Here is an 18,603-nt window from a genome sequence, read left to right on the forward strand (position 1 = left end):
CTAAGTGTATTTTTTATGTTGTCTATTCATTAGGCTGAAAGAAGACATTTAGCCCAAACTGTCAACGTCAAACAGTGCATGTCTCCTGTTGTAAAACTATTTTTACACTCACCCGTATATTGCCGTCTGCACAGCCAGTGACGATGACGTTCTTGGCATCCCACTCTTGTCGCTGTGTGAAGCGGACACACAGGACGTCTGGCTGAGGCCCGCAGGAAGTGTCCGTACAGGTCAACAGCTGACCCTTCATCGTCCACAGGTAGAGCTGAGGTCCCGCACATGACGCAATCTCACCCTGCGATAACATAATATGGTGTTGACGCCCATGTGCTCAAAGATACACATAGAAATTCACAGAAAAAACCCGGAGGAGAAAGGAGAAATGAGGACACGTGAGCTGTCTACAAAGGGAACGCATTTTGGGAACAAGGTGCGAGCTGAACAATGACAAAGAACAGAAGAAAAAGTAGAGAGAATTACTAAAAAAGGAGATTCAATTGGTGGACTTACGGTGAGTTCATTAATAGCCAGTGCGGAGATGCTGCTTGAGTGCCCTGCTAACTGTGTGACGTAGCTCAGCTCCTCCATATCCCACAGGATACAGGTGAGGTCTCGAGAGCCACTTACTATCATGCTGTGGACCTCAGACACAGCCAGGCACGTCACTGAATCTGTGTGACCGTATAACGGCTGTGAAGGAAAATTGGGACAGTGTTATTCCGAGTTTGTGCAAATACATTCTGGGTGTTGCTGTTACATTTCTGTTGCAGACAGACGTGCAGACAAACCAACCTGTCTGAGTTGCATGTGCGTGAGTTTGTCCTTGCTGACGGACACATCCCACACACACACCACAGTGCTGGATCCTGCCGTGATGATGGTTGTCGGGTTGGGACAGGCGGCGCACAGCGTCTCCCCCCAGTCACACAGACTCTCACACACAGCAAAGGTCTGCAAATGGACACACATAGCCAGACCATTATGACTTGATGTGTGTATAAATAATATATACGATGGAGTGAGTTTATAGAGGAGTATATATAATCATTTCATAAAATATAATTTTTGAAATGTCCTAATTTGATACCATTGTTTAATAAGCTATTTTACAGCATTGGATACTGTATGTATAATCTTGCACTCTTGTAAATGCTGTACAAAACAGAAACATCATTGAGGTATCAGACACACAGAATGTGTAAGGCCAGAGATGGCTTTGCTAGGTATGCTGAATACATAAATACATTAAAAAGCTGTCGGGATAATCAATCAGTTGACACAGCAAACACGGCATTGTGCAGATCATAAAGATGCCTCACGGTTTTAAATTGAGCGTGACGAGTGATTTAAGGGTCAGCTGATAGGTTAGCTGTGTGTGGCTTGACCCTCACCAATTGAGTAAGCCCATATGTATGTGATTACATTTGGTTATAATGTTGTTCCGATAAATGTGCATAGGACTGACACTAAGAACTATCTAAATAAAAAAAGAGGGTTTGGAGAGATTATTATTAATTCATTTACCAATTTTAAATTCTGGCATTTAAAAAAGCCTGTATAGGATTTGCAATGGCTATTTCAATTTAATGAATACGACTGGGTGGAGCTGTATGTGCAAAAAATACAAATAATGTGCAAGTGATTTCCTGTGTACTGTAGGTGCACAAACATACCTTCTCTGTGGCATGGTTTCCAAAGGCGCAGGTGTTGTCTGGAAAGCCCCAGCTGAAGAAGCAGCCCGACAGAGGCGACAGGAGGAGACGGTTTCTCTCCAGGACCACCACCTCTTTTTCCAGACACAGTATCTGACCTACTGGGCCCCTCGGCAGCTCTGCGGAAAGGTTTACAGTGTAACTGAGAGGAGAGTGGGGCACCATCAGCAAAAAGTTGTGAACAAAGTATGAGGATTTTCTTTTTTAGTTACACCAAAAACATGTAATTTTAGATAATAGAAAGAGTGACCTCATTCTGCCTTTTGTGTGCTGAAATAAACTTGCCTGGTGAAATAAAGTGATTGGATCTTCAAAAACATCACATTAAAGAGTTTGGTAGCTCAGTAAAATTGTAAAGCATTTTATTAAATTGACCAAATTGGGCAATTAAAACAGCTATTCCCAGGTACAAACAAGCTGAGGCTCTGTCCTGGGGTTTTGCTTGTTTGTGTGTGCGTGTGTGGGTGAGGCAGCGAGAAAGTGGCTGTAATTGTACCTGTAATTGACCAATTCTTGCAGGAACAGGCAGAAATCATTATATCCTACAGCCAGTCCCGCTGCCTAAATCCCCAGAAAGAAGTTATGTCTGCATCTGTTTTAACGGTCCTCCTCCTATTCATCTCTATCTGCTTATTGATCAGATCAGACACTGTAAGATTTAATATGAAATGTAATATGCAGGAATCTCTCCCTGAGCATTCGCAGATTCATCTCCTCTCCCTCAGTGGGCCTGTAGGGATATTCAGATTATTAAGTAGGGCTCAGCGGAAGAGTCATCTTCACATTGTAGCTCTAACAGATAGCTCCTTCCACCCCTTCATAGTGTAAATTAATCTATGGACATTCTCGCTCCGTTCCAACGATCCTCTGGAGACCTGGGCATCTTGTATAGAATAATTGACAACAAATGTTGTAAAATAAAACAAAGGAGGAACAATACAAAATAGGGACGAATGACGATCACTTAAACTGATTGAATTCAGTTTATTTAACAGAAAATAGGTAATTTAGTTGTTTGGAATTATCTGTTGTTCGTAAAGCTTGGTTTTGACTTTCATTTTATATCATCATTAAAGGAATAGGCACGTTGGCTGAGGGTACACTAAATATTAATTTGCAGTCAGTAGCCGATTAGCCTAGCATGGCATAAAGACAGAAAGTAATTGGAAAAAGCTATCCTGGCTCTATCAAAACATTTGAAAAACATGTTATATCTATTTTGTTAAACAAGCTTGAGAGATGCTGGTAGACAGATTTTATTTTTTTACTTTAGACAGAGACAGGAAAGGTGTTTCCAACAATAGTAAGTCTTTGTACTAAGCTGGGCTGGGCTGCAGGCTACTGTATAACTTCATAGTTAGCACCCAGACATGAAAGTTGGTATTTTTTCACCAAACTTTTCAAAAGAAAGCAAAAAAAGGTATTTTCCTAAAATGTTTAACAATTTTAGACTAAGTGAGCTTATTTGGTGTCTGATCTTTTATTTGTGTGTGTAGCTGTACCTCTATATGGCTGCTTGGTGGTCTTCAGTTGATCCAGTTTGAAGAAAAATGGAGTTGGATGTGGTGGTGATGATCCTTCTTTCTTAGTGCCAATGCGAGGTGGATGTGGCTTTGTGAATAGCTATGGAAAGGACATAAATCATTCAAAAATACAGAATAGTTCCAAAAACAATATGATGCAGGAACTCCTACATGCAGAAAGTAATGTACTTTCTGCACTTGTGAAACTAAGCTTTTACTTTTTACCTGTTTGGGAACCTGGCCAAAGTTGCTGACGTATCCTAAGATTGTGCTCTTGATAAGAGGGTCCTTTGCATCCTTCCAGCCCCTCTTAGCATAGAAGTAAGGGTGGAAGGTGTTCACACTCTCTACAGCAGCAGGGCCTTCCTGCCGGTACCCGAAGATCAGGTCGATCCACAGGTGGAGGTGGGCACTCACATATTCACTTTCCAAGGCCTAAGGGAAACAGTGCAGGAGATTGTGGCATAAAATCAGACAACATATTCAAGTAATATTACAAAACTACTATACATGCACTGTGCAGTCTTAAAATACAGCGGTGTGGAGTGCTCACTGTTATTACAGTTGGAGCAAAACCATCAGTCAAACTGGTAATATGAGAGTTTAGAAACACAGGAAACTTCTACAAGAATGCACAACCGATTAAATTATTCAGGTATGATTTCTTCCAAAAGTCAATTTAAAGTCTGGAACAGCAAGAAGCTGCACATCTGTGTTATGAACATGTGCGAATTAAAGAATGATTTGGGTGGAATTAGCCGGAGATTGGTTTTGAAGAGGTAATAAGGAAAAGTGGGCATTATGACCAGCATGTGTATCCTTACACCCGAACTTAATAAACCCATCCTGGAATAACAGAAAACGAAAAAACATCATAACAGGGATATTGTCTTGAGTTAATTTGTCTTTGGAGGAAAAAAACAATCTTCTAAAGTCACTAATTTTAAGAATGGTGGGCAATATGAGTAGTTCAGTAGATTACAGAGTGATAACTATCATATATGCCCCAGGAATGGAAAAAGGAGGGTCAGACTGAAGAAATCAGACCAACAGAGAGACCTTAATATCTACAGAAATAATGGCAATGAAAAAATAAGTATTGTGCCTGCCATGAATATTGTTAAATAGGCTTGTTGTCCTTCACCGTCTGTTATCTTACATATAGATACATGCCTTTCCATAGATGTTCTGAATAAAACAACAATTGGTCATTATACTTTAAAACAGTCAGTACTACAAGAGTTTAACTGTACCAAGCTCAATGAGACAAGATGGCATTTAAAGAATATAATGAATGAGACAGTGGCTGTTGTAAATAAGATCCGTCTCTTACACTGTGGTAAAAAGACTGAGGACAAACAGGCTACTACACAATGACAGTTCAAGTATAACAGTAGATACTTGTTTTAGATATAAAACCTTTTGTGTGCACATTCATCAGATAATATTGACAAACGTTATTAGGTCTCATGGGAAACGCTCCTGTGTGTAATAGACCAGATGGGACAATTGTAACAGACAATTCTGTGAGGTTGGGGGTCACTGACCTCTCGGTGGATCCTAATGAACTCCTGGGGGTCACCTTTCGCCCATAGAGGCAGCTCCACATCTCCCAGAGCGGTTCCATCCTCCATGCAGCCTTTACAGATATGGATATAACATGCAGGGTCACATCACATCGCAGTGTTTCATCCTTTTAGAGCAGTTTAAAGATATATTTTGTACTTTTTCTTACTCCTGGTGGCACTGTGGAGCAATGTGCAAATTGGTTCCTCATTTTGCTTTGTGCGCTCAACCGGCATATGGAAAAGGACGCATGTACATGCATTAGCCTGTGGGTAATGCAATCCGCATCCCTAATATTCAACGTTAACAATGCAGTTACTATGTTTGTTTTTTCTATTCAAATTGTCTTTCGAAATGATTTATGAGGTGGGAAATGCATTTTAGATGTGTGTGTAAGGCTTTTATGATGGATACACTGCGTTTTGATGATTTAAAAAAAGAGTATATGTAAACAGTTTTTTTTGTTGCCATCCACGTCCATTAAAAGACCATAACAAAAAATAAGCAGGTATTGGTAAAGACCAATTAGCGTATTCCTTTCTGCCCTACACCATTATTGTTGTCCAAAATGTATTTAAAACACATCAATGGACCAAAATGTTCCAAGGGATTTTTCCCCTCTTTTAAACATCGTGATTTTCAAGATTTGCATCTTCTAGTAGGGGAGAGGGCTTGGGACTGAAAGCCCCAAACAGGGTTGGAAAGTCATGAAAGTACTGAGAGCAGGTTTTGGGCTTTTTATAGCACATGTTGACAATGAGAATAAAAATGAATAACGATAATCCTTTCAGCAAGTTTTCAGTCAGTCATCTAGATTCACAGAGGATGGGTTGTGGTACTGACCCAGCTGGATGTGGTTGGAGTTGAGCAGGAAGTCAGACAGGTAGAAGAACTCTGGGATCAGCTCTCTGACGTCCCCCGTGTTGTCTCTGGAGGCCGACTCCCACTCCTTCTTTATGCTGTAAAACATCCGATCGGGGATATCAAACCCTCCCTGTGGGGAGAGGAGGCACAACACTGTCAGACCCCCGGCACACTGTAGAACCAAACTTTAGGCATTATTAATAAAGTAGTCTGCTTGATTCAGTGTGGTGAATCATGTTTTATATTCTTTATTGCATTATTTAAGCAGGAAATATTTGCTATTATTTGAAGGAAGCTTTTCATCTTTCCGTAAAATTCCGTCCTCATGAGAGAGAATGTAATTTAGAGTAAAACAATTACCTCAATGAATGAAAATAGCATATATGCTGGTAAACGTGGTTAGAGATGTAAATCCAGTTATGGATATTACTATACGGCCGTTATGTGATTCAGAAGACAAAAAGGCACCAGACTAACATCTTTATTGCTTTATTCTGACTATCAAATATGCATGCCTTTTCATTATAATCAATTGGATGCTGTATTGTAAATTGATAACATCTTGGCTATTTGCATTGGCCTCTTTTAAATGCTTTCTGTAATTATTTGCATATATATTAAAATCTTCTTATAATCATTCCAAAAACAGCATTGAAACAGGATCTAGAGTTCTGAAAATAGCTTACGTTAGGGTGAGATTATTAGCAAGAATATGTTTGAAAGTTAAAAAAATTACAAAGTGAAGAATGTCAATTTAAATCTTGGCCTTTTAGTTGGAACTGAGTGATGCAGGATATACTGAACTTCTGCCATTACTCCAGGAAAAGTTAAGACTGCACCTGCAGTGATCAGCAGGGATTCAAATCAATATCAAATTGACTCACACACATTAATACATGCATTACAGTTGAAGAGCTTTGCATTTACAAAAAGCCAAAAATACAAGTCACATTAGATAACTGTTCAGTGCTATACTTAAAGTGGACCTATCATGCTATATTTGAATACTATAGTGTAGGACCATACCTATATAAGGCATATTTATACTTTTTATTTTTCGAAAATGCCAAACAGATCATGCATTTTAGCCATTCCTTATTTCGCTCAATTTAACACTGTCTTTGCATGGGCTGATTCTGTGAGAACAGCACCATCTACAGGCCTGGCATATGTACTACAGCGTCTCCAGCGCTTTCGAACGGCAATGTCCGTGGCTGTCTCCTCCTGATTGGTGGAGTTGGCCCAATAGCCGTAGCGCCACTTCTGTGATGTCACAGAAGGGTTCAAATCTGAATCAGTCTGTATCAGATCCGTTGCAGCCCCTTTTTAAGAGATTTGGGTATGGAGGAAAAGAGAGAGGGTTGTGTTTTCTGACACTTGGTGAGTTCCCTGGAACACCGGGGACACATATTCATGTATAAAAGACGTACAAAAGTGCATTTTGCATGATAGGTCACCTTTAAGTAATGGATGTAATTGATGTCATGGCACTATAGAGTACTGTAGGTTCCCATAGAAACAAATAGTTAATTTTCTCTTCTATGTGAATCTCAACTGTTTTGTTTTTTTCCCCCAAGGAATGGTCAGTAAGCAAACAATTAGTGCCTGTTTCTTCCACAAACCTCCCCATTGTGTTAATCCAATACTGGCTTATTCACTTTTAGGGCATAAAAAGACCAACAATGACTTTCCAAGGTCTCACCTGCAGTGTCAGGAAGGTGTGTGAAAATGGCTCCATCCTGACAAGAAAGGAGGCTACGCTGATGGCTGAGGAGTAGTGGGTGCAGTAGTGGCATCGTGCTGACAGATTTCCTATTGAGTAAATAGGCGTTGAATAAAAAGAGCACTTAGCGTAAAATAATGAATGACGAGCAAAGAGCTAAATAGGTACCTTCCCCCTCAGTGGTCTCAACTTCTTCATATCGTTGGATGAACATCTGTTTCCTTTTCTCCGTCTGCGCTCCCATTGGCTTAGACAGGTCACGGAAAGTTGCAGGATTTGACAGATCGATTGTCTATCGAGGACAGAGATAAATCAAACCAGTAGGTAGGACTTTCATCACTCCATCACTTTACAATATTAATGTTTAAGATGTCACTGTGTGTGATCTAACCTCTGACTGGTAGTCAGCCAGGACCCAGGGGAAGACAGGGTACTGCATCAGGTCATTGTATGTCCTCCCAGCAATGGTGTTCAGATGCATCAAGTACTCAAAGTTACTTATTTCCCCTTTCTGGAAGACAAAAAACAGTAGAAATGCTAAGTAGTTTTAAACAAAAGTGGCCTGGGCTACTAATGATATCATATCTGTTCAGCATTTTGTCAGCCTCTACTGAGGTCAAAATCTGTGAGCACAAGCTACTGTTTATCATATTACCTGCCAATTTACAAGGGCAGCCTTTTCCACCACAGGAGTTTTCCTAAAGCACAGTAACAAAAGAAAAACATTGAATTAGCATCAGAGGCTAAACACAAAGTTCTTCTGCATGCTCTGTTGCCTAGCAACCCATGTTGAAATGAAACACAGCAGAGTTCTGAGGCAGCAGAGTGGAGGTGAGTGAGTGAAACTGAGACCGTGTGTACCCAGCTGTAGGATTAGTTATGGGACGGAGGTGAGCTACACTTGGTAGCATACATAGTAAGTAAAGATGTTGAGGATGTGGCAAAAGTTGACATCCGTAGGTTGTGAGGGAGTTACTTTTAGTTACACTGTAGCAGGTCTGACTAGCTTCCATCAGCAGATTGAGCTATTTAAAAACAGGAAGACATTTTTTTTCTTCTGCGGTGAGTTTTTAAGTGACATGCAGGGGGTTAATGATTACTGGTTAGACAAGGAACAACATATTTATTTTACATTTCTGTCACAGAACGATGCACTGATTTCCAAGAAAAAACATCAAGGCTTCCTGCTTGGCTAAGCTAAGACAAACAAGATGTTCGTCTACAGCTGTTTTTTCATTTAGTTAGTTTTAGGTGCTTGTTCAAATAATGTTGTAAGGTGATCCTTTTATGGGCATTCACTTAAATGGAGGCACTTACTTCAAACTACTAATCACAAAAACAGCTTGATTAAAATACATTATTGTTGTGTTTTTAGCTAAAAATAAATGTAAACAAAATGACAAAGTTGCAGGAAATGTTATCATGAATTTAAGTAATATAACACCACGCTAAACTATCTAAATTAAAGAAGCTTTGAAGTGCTCCTGATATCTCTTTTCCCTCTGTGGCCAGTAACACGGCAATAAAGTCCTGGCGCCAAGCACCCCAGTTGCTAAGTAACGCTGTTAAACAAGAGGAACCTTGACTTTCTGTGTTTGGTGTAGGAGTGCGAGGGAAAGGGTGATAAACACAGACTGTGCATTCCTGATCTCTACTCTTGACATCGGAACAACATAGGCAAGGACTACCAGGTATTATTAATATAACTAACAAATGCTAACAAATCAGAGTTTAAATGTGTTTAATGTTTTGTTGCTGTGTTTTAACATTGTGATTTTTGTTGTCAGGGTGAGGGGCTTTGAGCTGAATGTCTGGTTTGCAGAAGCTAAAGCGGTTGGCGTGTTTTTAAAACTGAAGACAACTTGAATCACATTGATTAAAGAAAAAAAGAAGATAAAATATGGTGAGTACATATCTTAATTTATGTTGAAAATTTCTTTTTTTGAAAAGAACAGTGACATAACAACTGAAAATAAAATTAGGTTGCAAACAGTAAATGTGTTTTAAAGAGTATGTAGCTCCTTTAATTGCATCCAATAATCCCTCTCCTCGTCCAATATCTCCTGACCAAATTATTTTGTAAAACTACACTAAATCAATCACTGTATTTGGCCCAGTATGTGTTATCTAATTGCAAGCAATAATTTCATGCAATAGTTTTCTATAGGAGGTTATAATGGGAACAAGCACCAGTGGATAACCCCTCTCATCCTGAGGATGATGAATGAGGCGAGAGAGGGCCTTGGGGTGTAACACAGACACAAACAGACACACACCTTGCTCTTTGAGACAGGGAGGGGAGAAGAGCGGGGCCTCATCACACTCTCAACACTCTCCAACTATCATTTATCAAAGCCCTGATTTCACTCTTTGTGCACGTGTATATACTATAGTGTATATACAGTACAGCATGTCTGTCAAAACACTTGCATGTGAATGCCCCCCCAACCCCAACACACACACACACACACACCTTCTTTGCCTCAAAAGAGCAGCTCAATCAGTTGAATGGTGAGGAAACATCAGCCCTCATTTGTTTTTGCTGTATTACCCAGTGTCGCCTCTCCTCTATTGTTCCCCTGCATTAGCCTTAATTAGAGAGTCGTGCTCTTAAATACCCCCATGGGCAACACAGGCTGAGCACACACACTAGTGTAGACATAACACTGCACACACTCACACGCACACTCGCACACATACACACACTCAGCAACACACACACTCACAGCCACACGCACTCACTCACAGCTCAAGCTCTCATACCTCAGAGAGCATGCTTTCCCTACTGCCCCAGGCCATACATAAGCCCTTGTACCTGAATAAATCACATCAGCCTTACACACACACATACATACGCGTAAACATACACACATCGCATTTATTTGCTATAGTACTGTTGTAGATTAGATGACTTATTGGAAATCCGCCTCTTGGGGGGCAAAATTGAGGCTGAGCTTGAATTCTAAATTGTAATCCTATGTGTGTTGCAGTACCATGCCCAAAAAGAAGGGAGCCAAAGGGACAAAGCTGACCCTCAAAATTGCCAAAAAGGCAATACAGATGACCCCGGATGGACGGCACAGACTTACCCTAAGCAACATGGGTATAACCATCTTCCCAAAGTGTCTCTTTAAACTGACCAACTTGGACGAATTGGACCTCAGCCGCAACTCGATACAGAAACTACCAGATAACATTGGGAGTTGCTCATCTCTAAGATTTCTGGATCTGCACAGCAACAAGCTGGAGGCTTTGCCCAAGTCCATCGGCAACCTGGCGGGACTGACACACCTCAACCTCTCGAACAACCGCCTGATCTCTGCAGGTCTCCCCTCCTCTCTGGGATGTCTCACCAGCCTGAAAATACTCAACCTGGGGATGAACCAGCTGGACACCCTCCCTCCCAGCATGGAGGCTCTAGATAGTCTGCAAGAGATAGGTCTGTTTGATAATCTTTTCATTCATCTACCAGAGTTTGTGAGAGGGCTACGCAACCTCACAAAGCTGAACATGAAACGCACTCCACTATCGTATGTTCAGGGGGATGGTGAGGAGATGCAGAAGGAAAACTCAGAACCAGAGGAACATGTGTATCTAGTTCATGAGAGCAGCCTGTGTAGGACATGCTTTAAGAGATGTAAAGACCAGGAAGAAGGGCTTATGAGAGGAGGAGGGGGTGATGCATATGAGGAAAAAAGGACAAGGACTTATAAAGGACTGCTTGTGCCAAACTCAGTGGCTACAGTCCATCAGGATGTGTGGAGGATAAGAAAAGTGGAACATATGCAAATCAAATGACAAAACAGCATCATTGAACTTCCTCTTAAATGAAATGAACCTCACATTCAGGCAGCTTTAAAAACGTGAATAGTTGTGCATATTATCTGCATAGTTGTGCATACTATACTACTATTTTTTGATGTATTAACTTCATTCCTGAAATAAAAAGAGCAACATGTTACTGACTTGAATTATTGCTATATGAAAACTGTGGACACTTACTTGGCATTAGCAATGACCTCAGCAACCCCTCTGCCTTTTAATGCGGACGCTACTGTGCACAACCTGCAGGGAGACAGAGAGCAGCGATTGAGCATCAGTCTTCAAAATGCTGAAAAAAAGCATTTGTTAGCCTCCAGTCTATATGAATGTGGTACCTTTTATACGCAGAGACATGGTCTTTATTCAGGAACACCAAAAAGGCAGACAGTCCATTTTTCATGAAGACCTCGATAGCATTGTCCTGAAAGTAACAAAGAGACACAGCGACATTTATATCTAAACTTAATACAAAAAGTATGGACATTTGCCAAGAAGCATTGTTACAACATATAAATAATCTACCACACACACATTTCCTTACTTTTTATGTTAAGTAGATATTTAGTATCTATAAGATCCCTTTTAAACCTGCACTTAACATGAACCTTATCAGACTCTCTGAAAGGTAACAACTTCAATTAAAATCACAAGAAATCTGATGTGAATTTCAACTAAAACCTGTCTAGAAACCATCTGAATATGAGATGCATGTCAATGTAAAGCATCTGTATGAGAAATTAGGATATCCTCTACCTCTAAAAGGAAACGCATGAAGCGAGCATCCTTGATGTCCTCATAGAGCCAGCATCTGCAGCGGGCTGGAGGCTGCTCTTTACTCAGCATGGTGGAAATATAGGAATCCCTCACACTGGCAAGGAAAGAAAGGGACACAAAGAAAATGAGACGACCAATTGAGTGTTAGTGAGTAACTAGTGTTCCTTTTGTTAGCTCTTTTTAATGTAGTCTTTGTCCTGTCTCAAATGTACTTATACGTTTTATAACTTAATTATTTATTCAAGTTTAAGTTGACTGAATGTCTGAGGATATTAATTAATTAATATTATATTATATATATATTATTATATATTTTAATCTAGTTTAAGACAATTTAACTGTATATATTTTTGTATTTTTAGTCACCAAATTATAATTCAGTACATTTAGTCAAGGCAAAAGCAATAATTTATTTTGAGAGACGGAGACACAGAGGGAGACACAGAGAGAGACTTTTGAGAAGTTACTTTTTAAAATCACTTTTTGGCCTTTTTTTCTTAAATGATTTTGAATATTGATATCATCATAGTTTTGGATAAATTATGAGGTTGACATCTGATCAAATCTTAGCCATGGAAAAAAGGTTGATGATACTCATGTGTTGATTATTTCATAAGGACATAAACAATAATTGAGGCAAGTAAAAAGCAAATGTATGATCAGGTAATGATTAGGTACTGTACACAGCTGTACCTGCTGGGGTGGTGTTTCCTGCAGCAGACATCTCCAGGAGGACTGAGCGTGAATCCCTCACACAAGAGCAGGCTCTCATTCCCGAACAGCAGCACCCCTTCCGTCACTCTGAGGCCGCTCACCGTCACTACACACATCTTAGCCTTTACCTACAGAGAGACAGGGAGGAGACACAGGGAGATGCATTAAGCCCTGTGTGAGAGGCACAATACACATCAGCACACTTCTCTCCCGGGACATGACATGGCAGCAGCGCAGGCACTCCAGGCTTTACTTGATTGATCATTTTAATCACATATTCTAATCATTATTAAAAAGACACAGTTGAACACTTCATTATCAGAGCTGATTGATGGGGAGCAGTGTGACTGTGCGTTTCATCCAGCGCCAAAGTGGACCCACATGCTGCTTTCAGCGCTGGTTGTAGCTAATGCTAACTGCATTGTGATAATGTGCGGCTAATTCTATTGTCTCCCCTCATTTCACAGTGAGTGTGTGCACCTGGCTGTCTCCCTGTGTCGGCCCCTCTGCAGGCCCTCTGGGACACAGCGCCCAAAAACCATATGGGGCCCCAACACACCCGCAGGCCCCTCACAATTTATACTAATCAAATCAGACCGCCTACATCCAGACACAAAGTCACACACTGGTGTGGACGAGGCCCTGCCTCGTCATTATTAGGAGAATTAATCACTGCCAAACACACAATAGGAAACCTGCTAAGTGATCAGAACCTCTTGTCTGAATGCACACATCGAGTCATGCTATGATGGATAATATCACTTGACACACAAGGCGTTTAAGAAGAGACAAGGCGAGCAAGTCCCTCTAAATGGCAAAGGCATTTTACATTGAGCTATATCATGGTCAAATTGTAAAGCAGTATTCATTCAGTGAATACACACTGGCATCAGTCCCTAACAATAACTAGATTTTAGAAAAAGACAGTTTAATTTATTGTTATCAAAGATTAAATACATAACAATAAACTTGTTTCCTTATCGTTTTACTGTGCACTGGACAGCGTTATCAGTCTGTTGGTGATTTAGCTGATGATGGGAAGAAGGAGAAAAAAGGAGGACTTTTATAGACTGCGAGCCTAATGTCAGACCATTGATTTCTCCCCACACACATTACTGTCATAATCACACTATTGGCGCTGGCAAGCTAATTATGAGTGGGTCTCCCTTTGTGTGTTACAAAGTGTGTGTGTGTGTGTGTGTGTGTGTGTGTGTGTGTGTGTGTGTGTGTGTGTGTGTGTGTGTGTGTGTGTGTGTGTGTGTGTGTGTGTGTGCGTGCGTGTGCGTGTGTGTGTATTTTTCAGAGCTAATGACTGTGTTCATTTGACAGGAAGCTCAGCAGGACTCACACACTGAACCACTGCAAGACAACAGGACACACTTGCACACATCACACACTTACTAAGCGGATGCAAGACAAGCTGCATCACCTCCTACTGTTTTTATTAATACTTCTGTCAGAAACATTAAAAGCCGCGGCTGGTTGCCGGAGTGATGAGAGTCCCTGTCAACATGTGCTGTGGTTTCTAACTCAGTGGAAGAATGAGCAGAGCTGGGCTGAGCCGCCACATTAAAACGTTACACTAATGAGGAAAGATGAAATTGTGATAGCAGCGCTGGGCTATTGGAATCCCTTAGTCTACATCAGATAATTATGATTATGAATATTAGCAGGGTGAAAAGGAGGCATGCTGTATTTAACCCAGCGTACCAACACACCCTCCTGTGTTACAGTACCTCCTCTCCGGGCTGCACGTTCTGCAGGATGATGCGTATGTCATGGCAGTCTTGCATGTGGGAGCAGGACTCAGGGGTGAGGGGGTCGGCGGTTCTTTCAGTAACAGCAGTGGTCTCATTGAGAGCGGGGAAGAAGGTCAGATGATCACAATCCTGTCCACCCTCCTCTTCATCCTCTTTAACCTCGGCTCCAACTTCACACAGGATCTTAGGCTCTGTCGAAAAGGAAACAAATGTATCCACTGAGCTCACATTCAACACAACCTTTTATGGTTGAAAAATAAATAAAATGTAAACCAGGGATTATGTATTTACCTGTGTCACCTTCTGATCTCTTATTGTCCTCTTCAGACATGCCGGTCCTTAAACCCATACACAGCGTTCCTAGCACCTGTTTTAATAGTATATAGCAAAGTTAAAGGTTTAACACTAATAATAAATAGGGATGCACCAACTAATCGTCCAAGTATTTGCCTTGTTTAACTCTACTAGGACAACAGTAGATTGACTGCTACTGCTGTCTATAAATCTGCATGAAAAACATAGGTGAAGGATAGCCTGGTCGATGTTACTAATCCTACATTTACATTTAATAACATATAAATTATGTAAAACATAAGAATTCATTGTTCATTTAAAAAAGAAAAAAAATGTTTTTGTTTTATACATTTTGTATGAATACGTTTGTCCTCATTTGAACAATTAAGATGCATTTTACCTGGAACAAAACGGGGAATATATAATAACAAAAACATTGGTATTGTTATTTTCAACATGGGTACCGTCCCGGAGTTTTAGTCAGTGGATCCCTAATAAGGACCATCACACACTATCCTGCTGCACACTGAAAGGCCATACCCGTTTGGATTGTCTCCGAGCCTTTCTGCGGATGCGTGATCTGGTCCTGTTGGGTCCTTCAGCAGCATCCTGCACCCAGTCCTGGCTCAGCAGCACCCCTGGGCCGGGGCCGAACACAGCCCTCTCCCTCATCAGCTCGGCCTCCACAAGCAGCCACTTGGAGCTCACTCGCTCATACTCACTGGCTCTTAACTGGGACACGGAAACAGGCCCGGATAGAGGGAGTAGATAACACAGAGGTGAATGAGTACAGATCCAATTTGGGCTATTTTATTACAGTTATTTTTGTTTATTCATGAACACAGTTCTGTCAGACCTGTAAGTGGTTTGTCCTCAGATTCTCAAACATGCTGTGGCCTCTCTGTCGATGAGACTCCATGTAGGACAGAAACTCCTACAAAAAAAGGAGAGTAACCTGATGGGTGCAAATGAAAAGAGCAGGCGGCACAATCGCTCTTCCTCTAACTCATATTGTAAACACACATCAGGTTCACAGAGAATATTGTGTATATTCATAATGGTATTGTTGTTTCCTCATGCAATTACAATGCATTCATACAATTACATCTGTTCTAAATTGCATTCAGTGGGCAAAATAAGCTAGTGGCTACAGTCTTACAATAACCCTGTCTGGAAATGTAATCATTTGTTGGTGTGATCTAATTAACATAAACATTAATATCACTGAGCCACGCCACAGTCAAGGGCAAGGCTAGTGTGTGTGTGCGAGTCGATTAAAAGAGAAAAGGAAATAAAAAATAGAAAAACCCCAAAACCGAGCCGTGTTGACACTGCAGGATGCTGATGTTCAGCAGACACACTGGGATCATATTCTGACTGTTAACTGCTTCATTAAACCCATCATCACAGCAGTGCTCGCTGCGAGACTAGTGAAACAACATGTGTCCATCCTCACAGCTGACCCAGGAAAGCCATTTCATTGACTGAATGAACATGCAGTAACTTTTTATATCTAGTCTTATTTACAGATGCTAATTCTGTGTTTTCGGAACAACCCCATTAATGCAATAATTGATTTCAAGTACAATAAGAAATCTACTTCTGTAATACAAGAGATTCAAAAATTCAATGTAATTTCAGACTAAATCCATGCGTAAAAGTTGATAACTAACTTTGACAAGCTCTCTGGAGAATGAAAACTGTTTCCTCAAATGACTGACTGCCTATCCAAATGAGATGTTGTGCAGAGAAGAAAATAAAGGAGTAATTTGAGCGGAGATTATAGAAATATTACAGACAAAAAAAGAGTGTAGTAATGAAGTTTGCAACTAGAGCCGTACTGCGGCAGATAAACAGCAAGTCGGCGTCATCGCCTCCTAATTTCATTCCTTCATTTGGACAAACATAAGTAATATATAGCATTAATTACCCTATTTAGCAGATAGGAACCTCATTGGCTTTTTAAATGCTGCATTAAATACATAACTCATCTCTTCCCTCTGCAATTAACATCAAAACATCACACTCATTTCCATTTTAATGACTTCCCAACAATACGCCACCTTTGATGATAAGGCAACATAATGTCAACTTCATTCTGGGCTGGCAGTGAATGTGTAATGAACTTAACGTGATCATTAGTGCTGTTAATTATCTTTCTAATATGAGGACACAGATATGATTATGGAAACTGCATTCGCTGATGAAATAAATCTCTAGAAGAATTGCACTGAAGCTTGACTGAGGACAGAGTCTGCCTATCAGTCTCAGGATTCTCATTCATTACCTACAGTAGGCTTTAAAGCTCTTGTTTTTGTTTATTAAAAGTAAATATCTGAGACTTGGAAACCATGCTCTGTAGGAATACATCACTGTGGATCCAGTGACTCAGAAGAGAGCCCCATTAAGCTCATGACTCGCCAACTAAAGGTCATACGTTGATGATCCCGAAATTAATTAATGACTCTCTTGTTCCTCCATGAAGATGAATGGAAAATTAACAGACTGGCTGACCACTAGTGAGGATTTAAACATCCTTTTTGGAACACTCGCTGCATGCTGCAACCTATGAAGAGCAAAGCGGTGCAAGACACAGCAGAGAGGGAGAAGGCAAACATCCCTCCCTCTTCTTCCCCTGCCTCTCAGACGGAAAAAACGATTCATCACCCTCTCTGATAGCCTGTCAAAGACTGATATGATAAAGAATAACATCAAATGAATAATGTTTTCATCAGATTGCTACCACTATAATTGCCAACCCGATTTCTGTCGGCAAGAGAAGCGCACAAACAAGAACACACACGCTTTGTGGGGGTGAGACAGACACACAGACGCGGTAATTTCATGCCTGTGTGCCTGAGTAATATGTCCCCGCTCCCTGCTCCAGATGGCTCAACGTCTTAAGCGTTGTGGGGGAACTAATGATGTGGGCCACGTGTTTCGGGGGGAAAAACAACAATAAACGCGTCTTTAACCTTCAGCAGCAAACAGTGTGTTGTAGTGAGTGTTCCCATGGATAGGCCTAACAGATATCAATTACTAAGCCCACTCAGGGGCAATCAGCTGTGATAATCCAAATCCATTTAAAGAAATAATCAAACACCCCCACAGGGCTGGACGGCCCACAGCACAAACACAGCAGTGACTTTGGGATGAGTGTTTGGGCACGGCGCTCTGGGACACTAGGGCACCTGGGGAAAGGTAACAACCCGACATTCCTCAAAGGGGACAACAGGCACCAAAATACAAATCTCTATATCCCGCCCCCTGAACTGGAACATTAAGTGAAAGTGAGTGTGTGTTTACCTCAACTGTTGCTGACTCTTTGTCAAGTCTGCCCAAAGCTGAGCGCACAGCGCTGCTGATCACATCAAACCTCTTCTGAGAGCTGCTGGCCACCTTCATTTTCTGAGACTCTGAGGAGGCAAACACAACGTTTTTTTAGGGGATAACGTTTACATTAAGGCATCTTCCCCTTCTGCAGTTAGAGTCAGAGCTAACCTGTGTATAGCAGCCAAGCTTTTTGTGACATCTCCTCCCACAGAGGGCTGATGTCCGTCATGCGGACGGGCCCTGTCCCTGCAGCCCGGCTCGCAGAGATCTCTATCTTTGAAGTTTCTTCAAGCGTGTGCTGCCTCTCCACCATCACCTTTGACCAGCAGGCCTCTGCTAGGGAGACTAGCTCTGCGTCATCTGGAGCGCACACACACACACACACACACACACACACACACTTTTAAGTTAATTTCCATCCGCACATGACATTTAAATACATGATATGCAGAAAGAGCATGAGCAGCATACAAGCATTTACCACATGGCAGTACAATATAGCGGCTATGGTACATAAA

General features: G+C 41.1%; 2 protein-coding genes across 9 annotated transcripts in view; one reads left to right on the plus strand and one right to left on the minus strand.

The window, feature by feature from the left end:
• wdfy4 (WDFY family member 4) overlaps window positions 1–18,603 on the minus strand; it is a 44,368-nt gene that overhangs the window by 4,948 nt on the left and 20,817 nt on the right. For all 5 annotated transcript variants that reach the window (XR_800215.1, XM_010790966.1, XM_010790967.1 and 2 more), the window contains 22 exons: window positions 18,254–18,445; window positions 18,059–18,168; window positions 15,609–15,686; window positions 15,293–15,484; window positions 14,750–14,825; window positions 14,435–14,649; window positions 12,678–12,826; window positions 11,964–12,078; window positions 11,546–11,631; window positions 11,391–11,453; window positions 8,044–8,086; window positions 7,780–7,899; window positions 7,557–7,680; window positions 7,368–7,477; window positions 5,645–5,795; window positions 4,783–4,874; window positions 3,461–3,670; window positions 3,215–3,335; window positions 1,674–1,831; window positions 793–951; window positions 511–690; window positions 113–295 (listed from right to left, as the gene is read on the minus strand). Coding sequence is in view for 4 of the 5 variants with exons in the window: in XM_010790966.1 (XP_010789268.1) it covers window positions 113–295; window positions 511–690; window positions 793–951; window positions 1,674–1,831; window positions 3,215–3,335; window positions 3,461–3,670; window positions 4,783–4,874; window positions 5,645–5,795; window positions 7,368–7,477; window positions 7,557–7,680; window positions 7,780–7,899; window positions 8,044–8,086; window positions 11,391–11,453; window positions 11,546–11,631; window positions 11,964–12,078; window positions 12,678–12,826; window positions 14,435–14,649; window positions 14,750–14,825; window positions 15,293–15,484; window positions 15,609–15,686; window positions 18,059–18,168; window positions 18,254–18,445 (2,927 nt within the window). In the remaining variant the exon portion in view is untranslated. The remainder of the gene's footprint in view (window positions 1–112; window positions 296–510; window positions 691–792; window positions 952–1,673; window positions 1,832–3,214; window positions 3,336–3,460; window positions 3,671–4,782; window positions 4,875–5,644; window positions 5,796–7,367; window positions 7,478–7,556; window positions 7,681–7,779; window positions 7,900–8,043; window positions 8,087–11,390; window positions 11,454–11,545; window positions 11,632–11,963; window positions 12,079–12,677; window positions 12,827–14,434; window positions 14,650–14,749; window positions 14,826–15,292; window positions 15,485–15,608; window positions 15,687–18,058; window positions 18,169–18,253; window positions 18,446–18,603) is intronic.
• On the plus strand, window positions 8,188–11,333 carry lrrc18a (leucine rich repeat containing 18a). Of its 4 annotated transcripts, none has more exons than XM_010790963.1 (4): window positions 8,188–8,219; window positions 8,901–9,079; window positions 9,176–9,291; window positions 10,379–11,333. In XM_010790963.1, exon 4 carries the CDS (start codon window positions 10,383–10,385, stop codon window positions 11,184–11,186), a length of 804 nt encoding a protein of 267 aa, XP_010789265.1. In that variant the 5' UTR covers window positions 8,188–8,219; window positions 8,901–9,079; window positions 9,176–9,291; window positions 10,379–10,382; the 3' UTR covers window positions 11,187–11,333. The 4 variants fall into 4 exon arrangements, with proteins under 4 accessions (XP_010789265.1, XP_010789263.1, XP_010789262.1 ...); XM_010790961.1 differs by having other exon boundaries at window positions 8,199–8,219; window positions 8,993–9,079; XM_010790960.1 differs by lacking the exon at window positions 8,188–8,219 and adding an exon at window positions 8,223–8,304.

This window comes from Notothenia coriiceps, unplaced genomic scaffold (genome assembly GCF_000735185.1).
Source record: "Notothenia coriiceps isolate Sejong01 unplaced genomic scaffold, NC01 NC01_scaffold00034934, whole genome shotgun sequence".
NCBI classification, from domain to species: domain Eukaryota; kingdom Metazoa; phylum Chordata; class Actinopteri; order Perciformes; family Nototheniidae; genus Notothenia; species Notothenia coriiceps.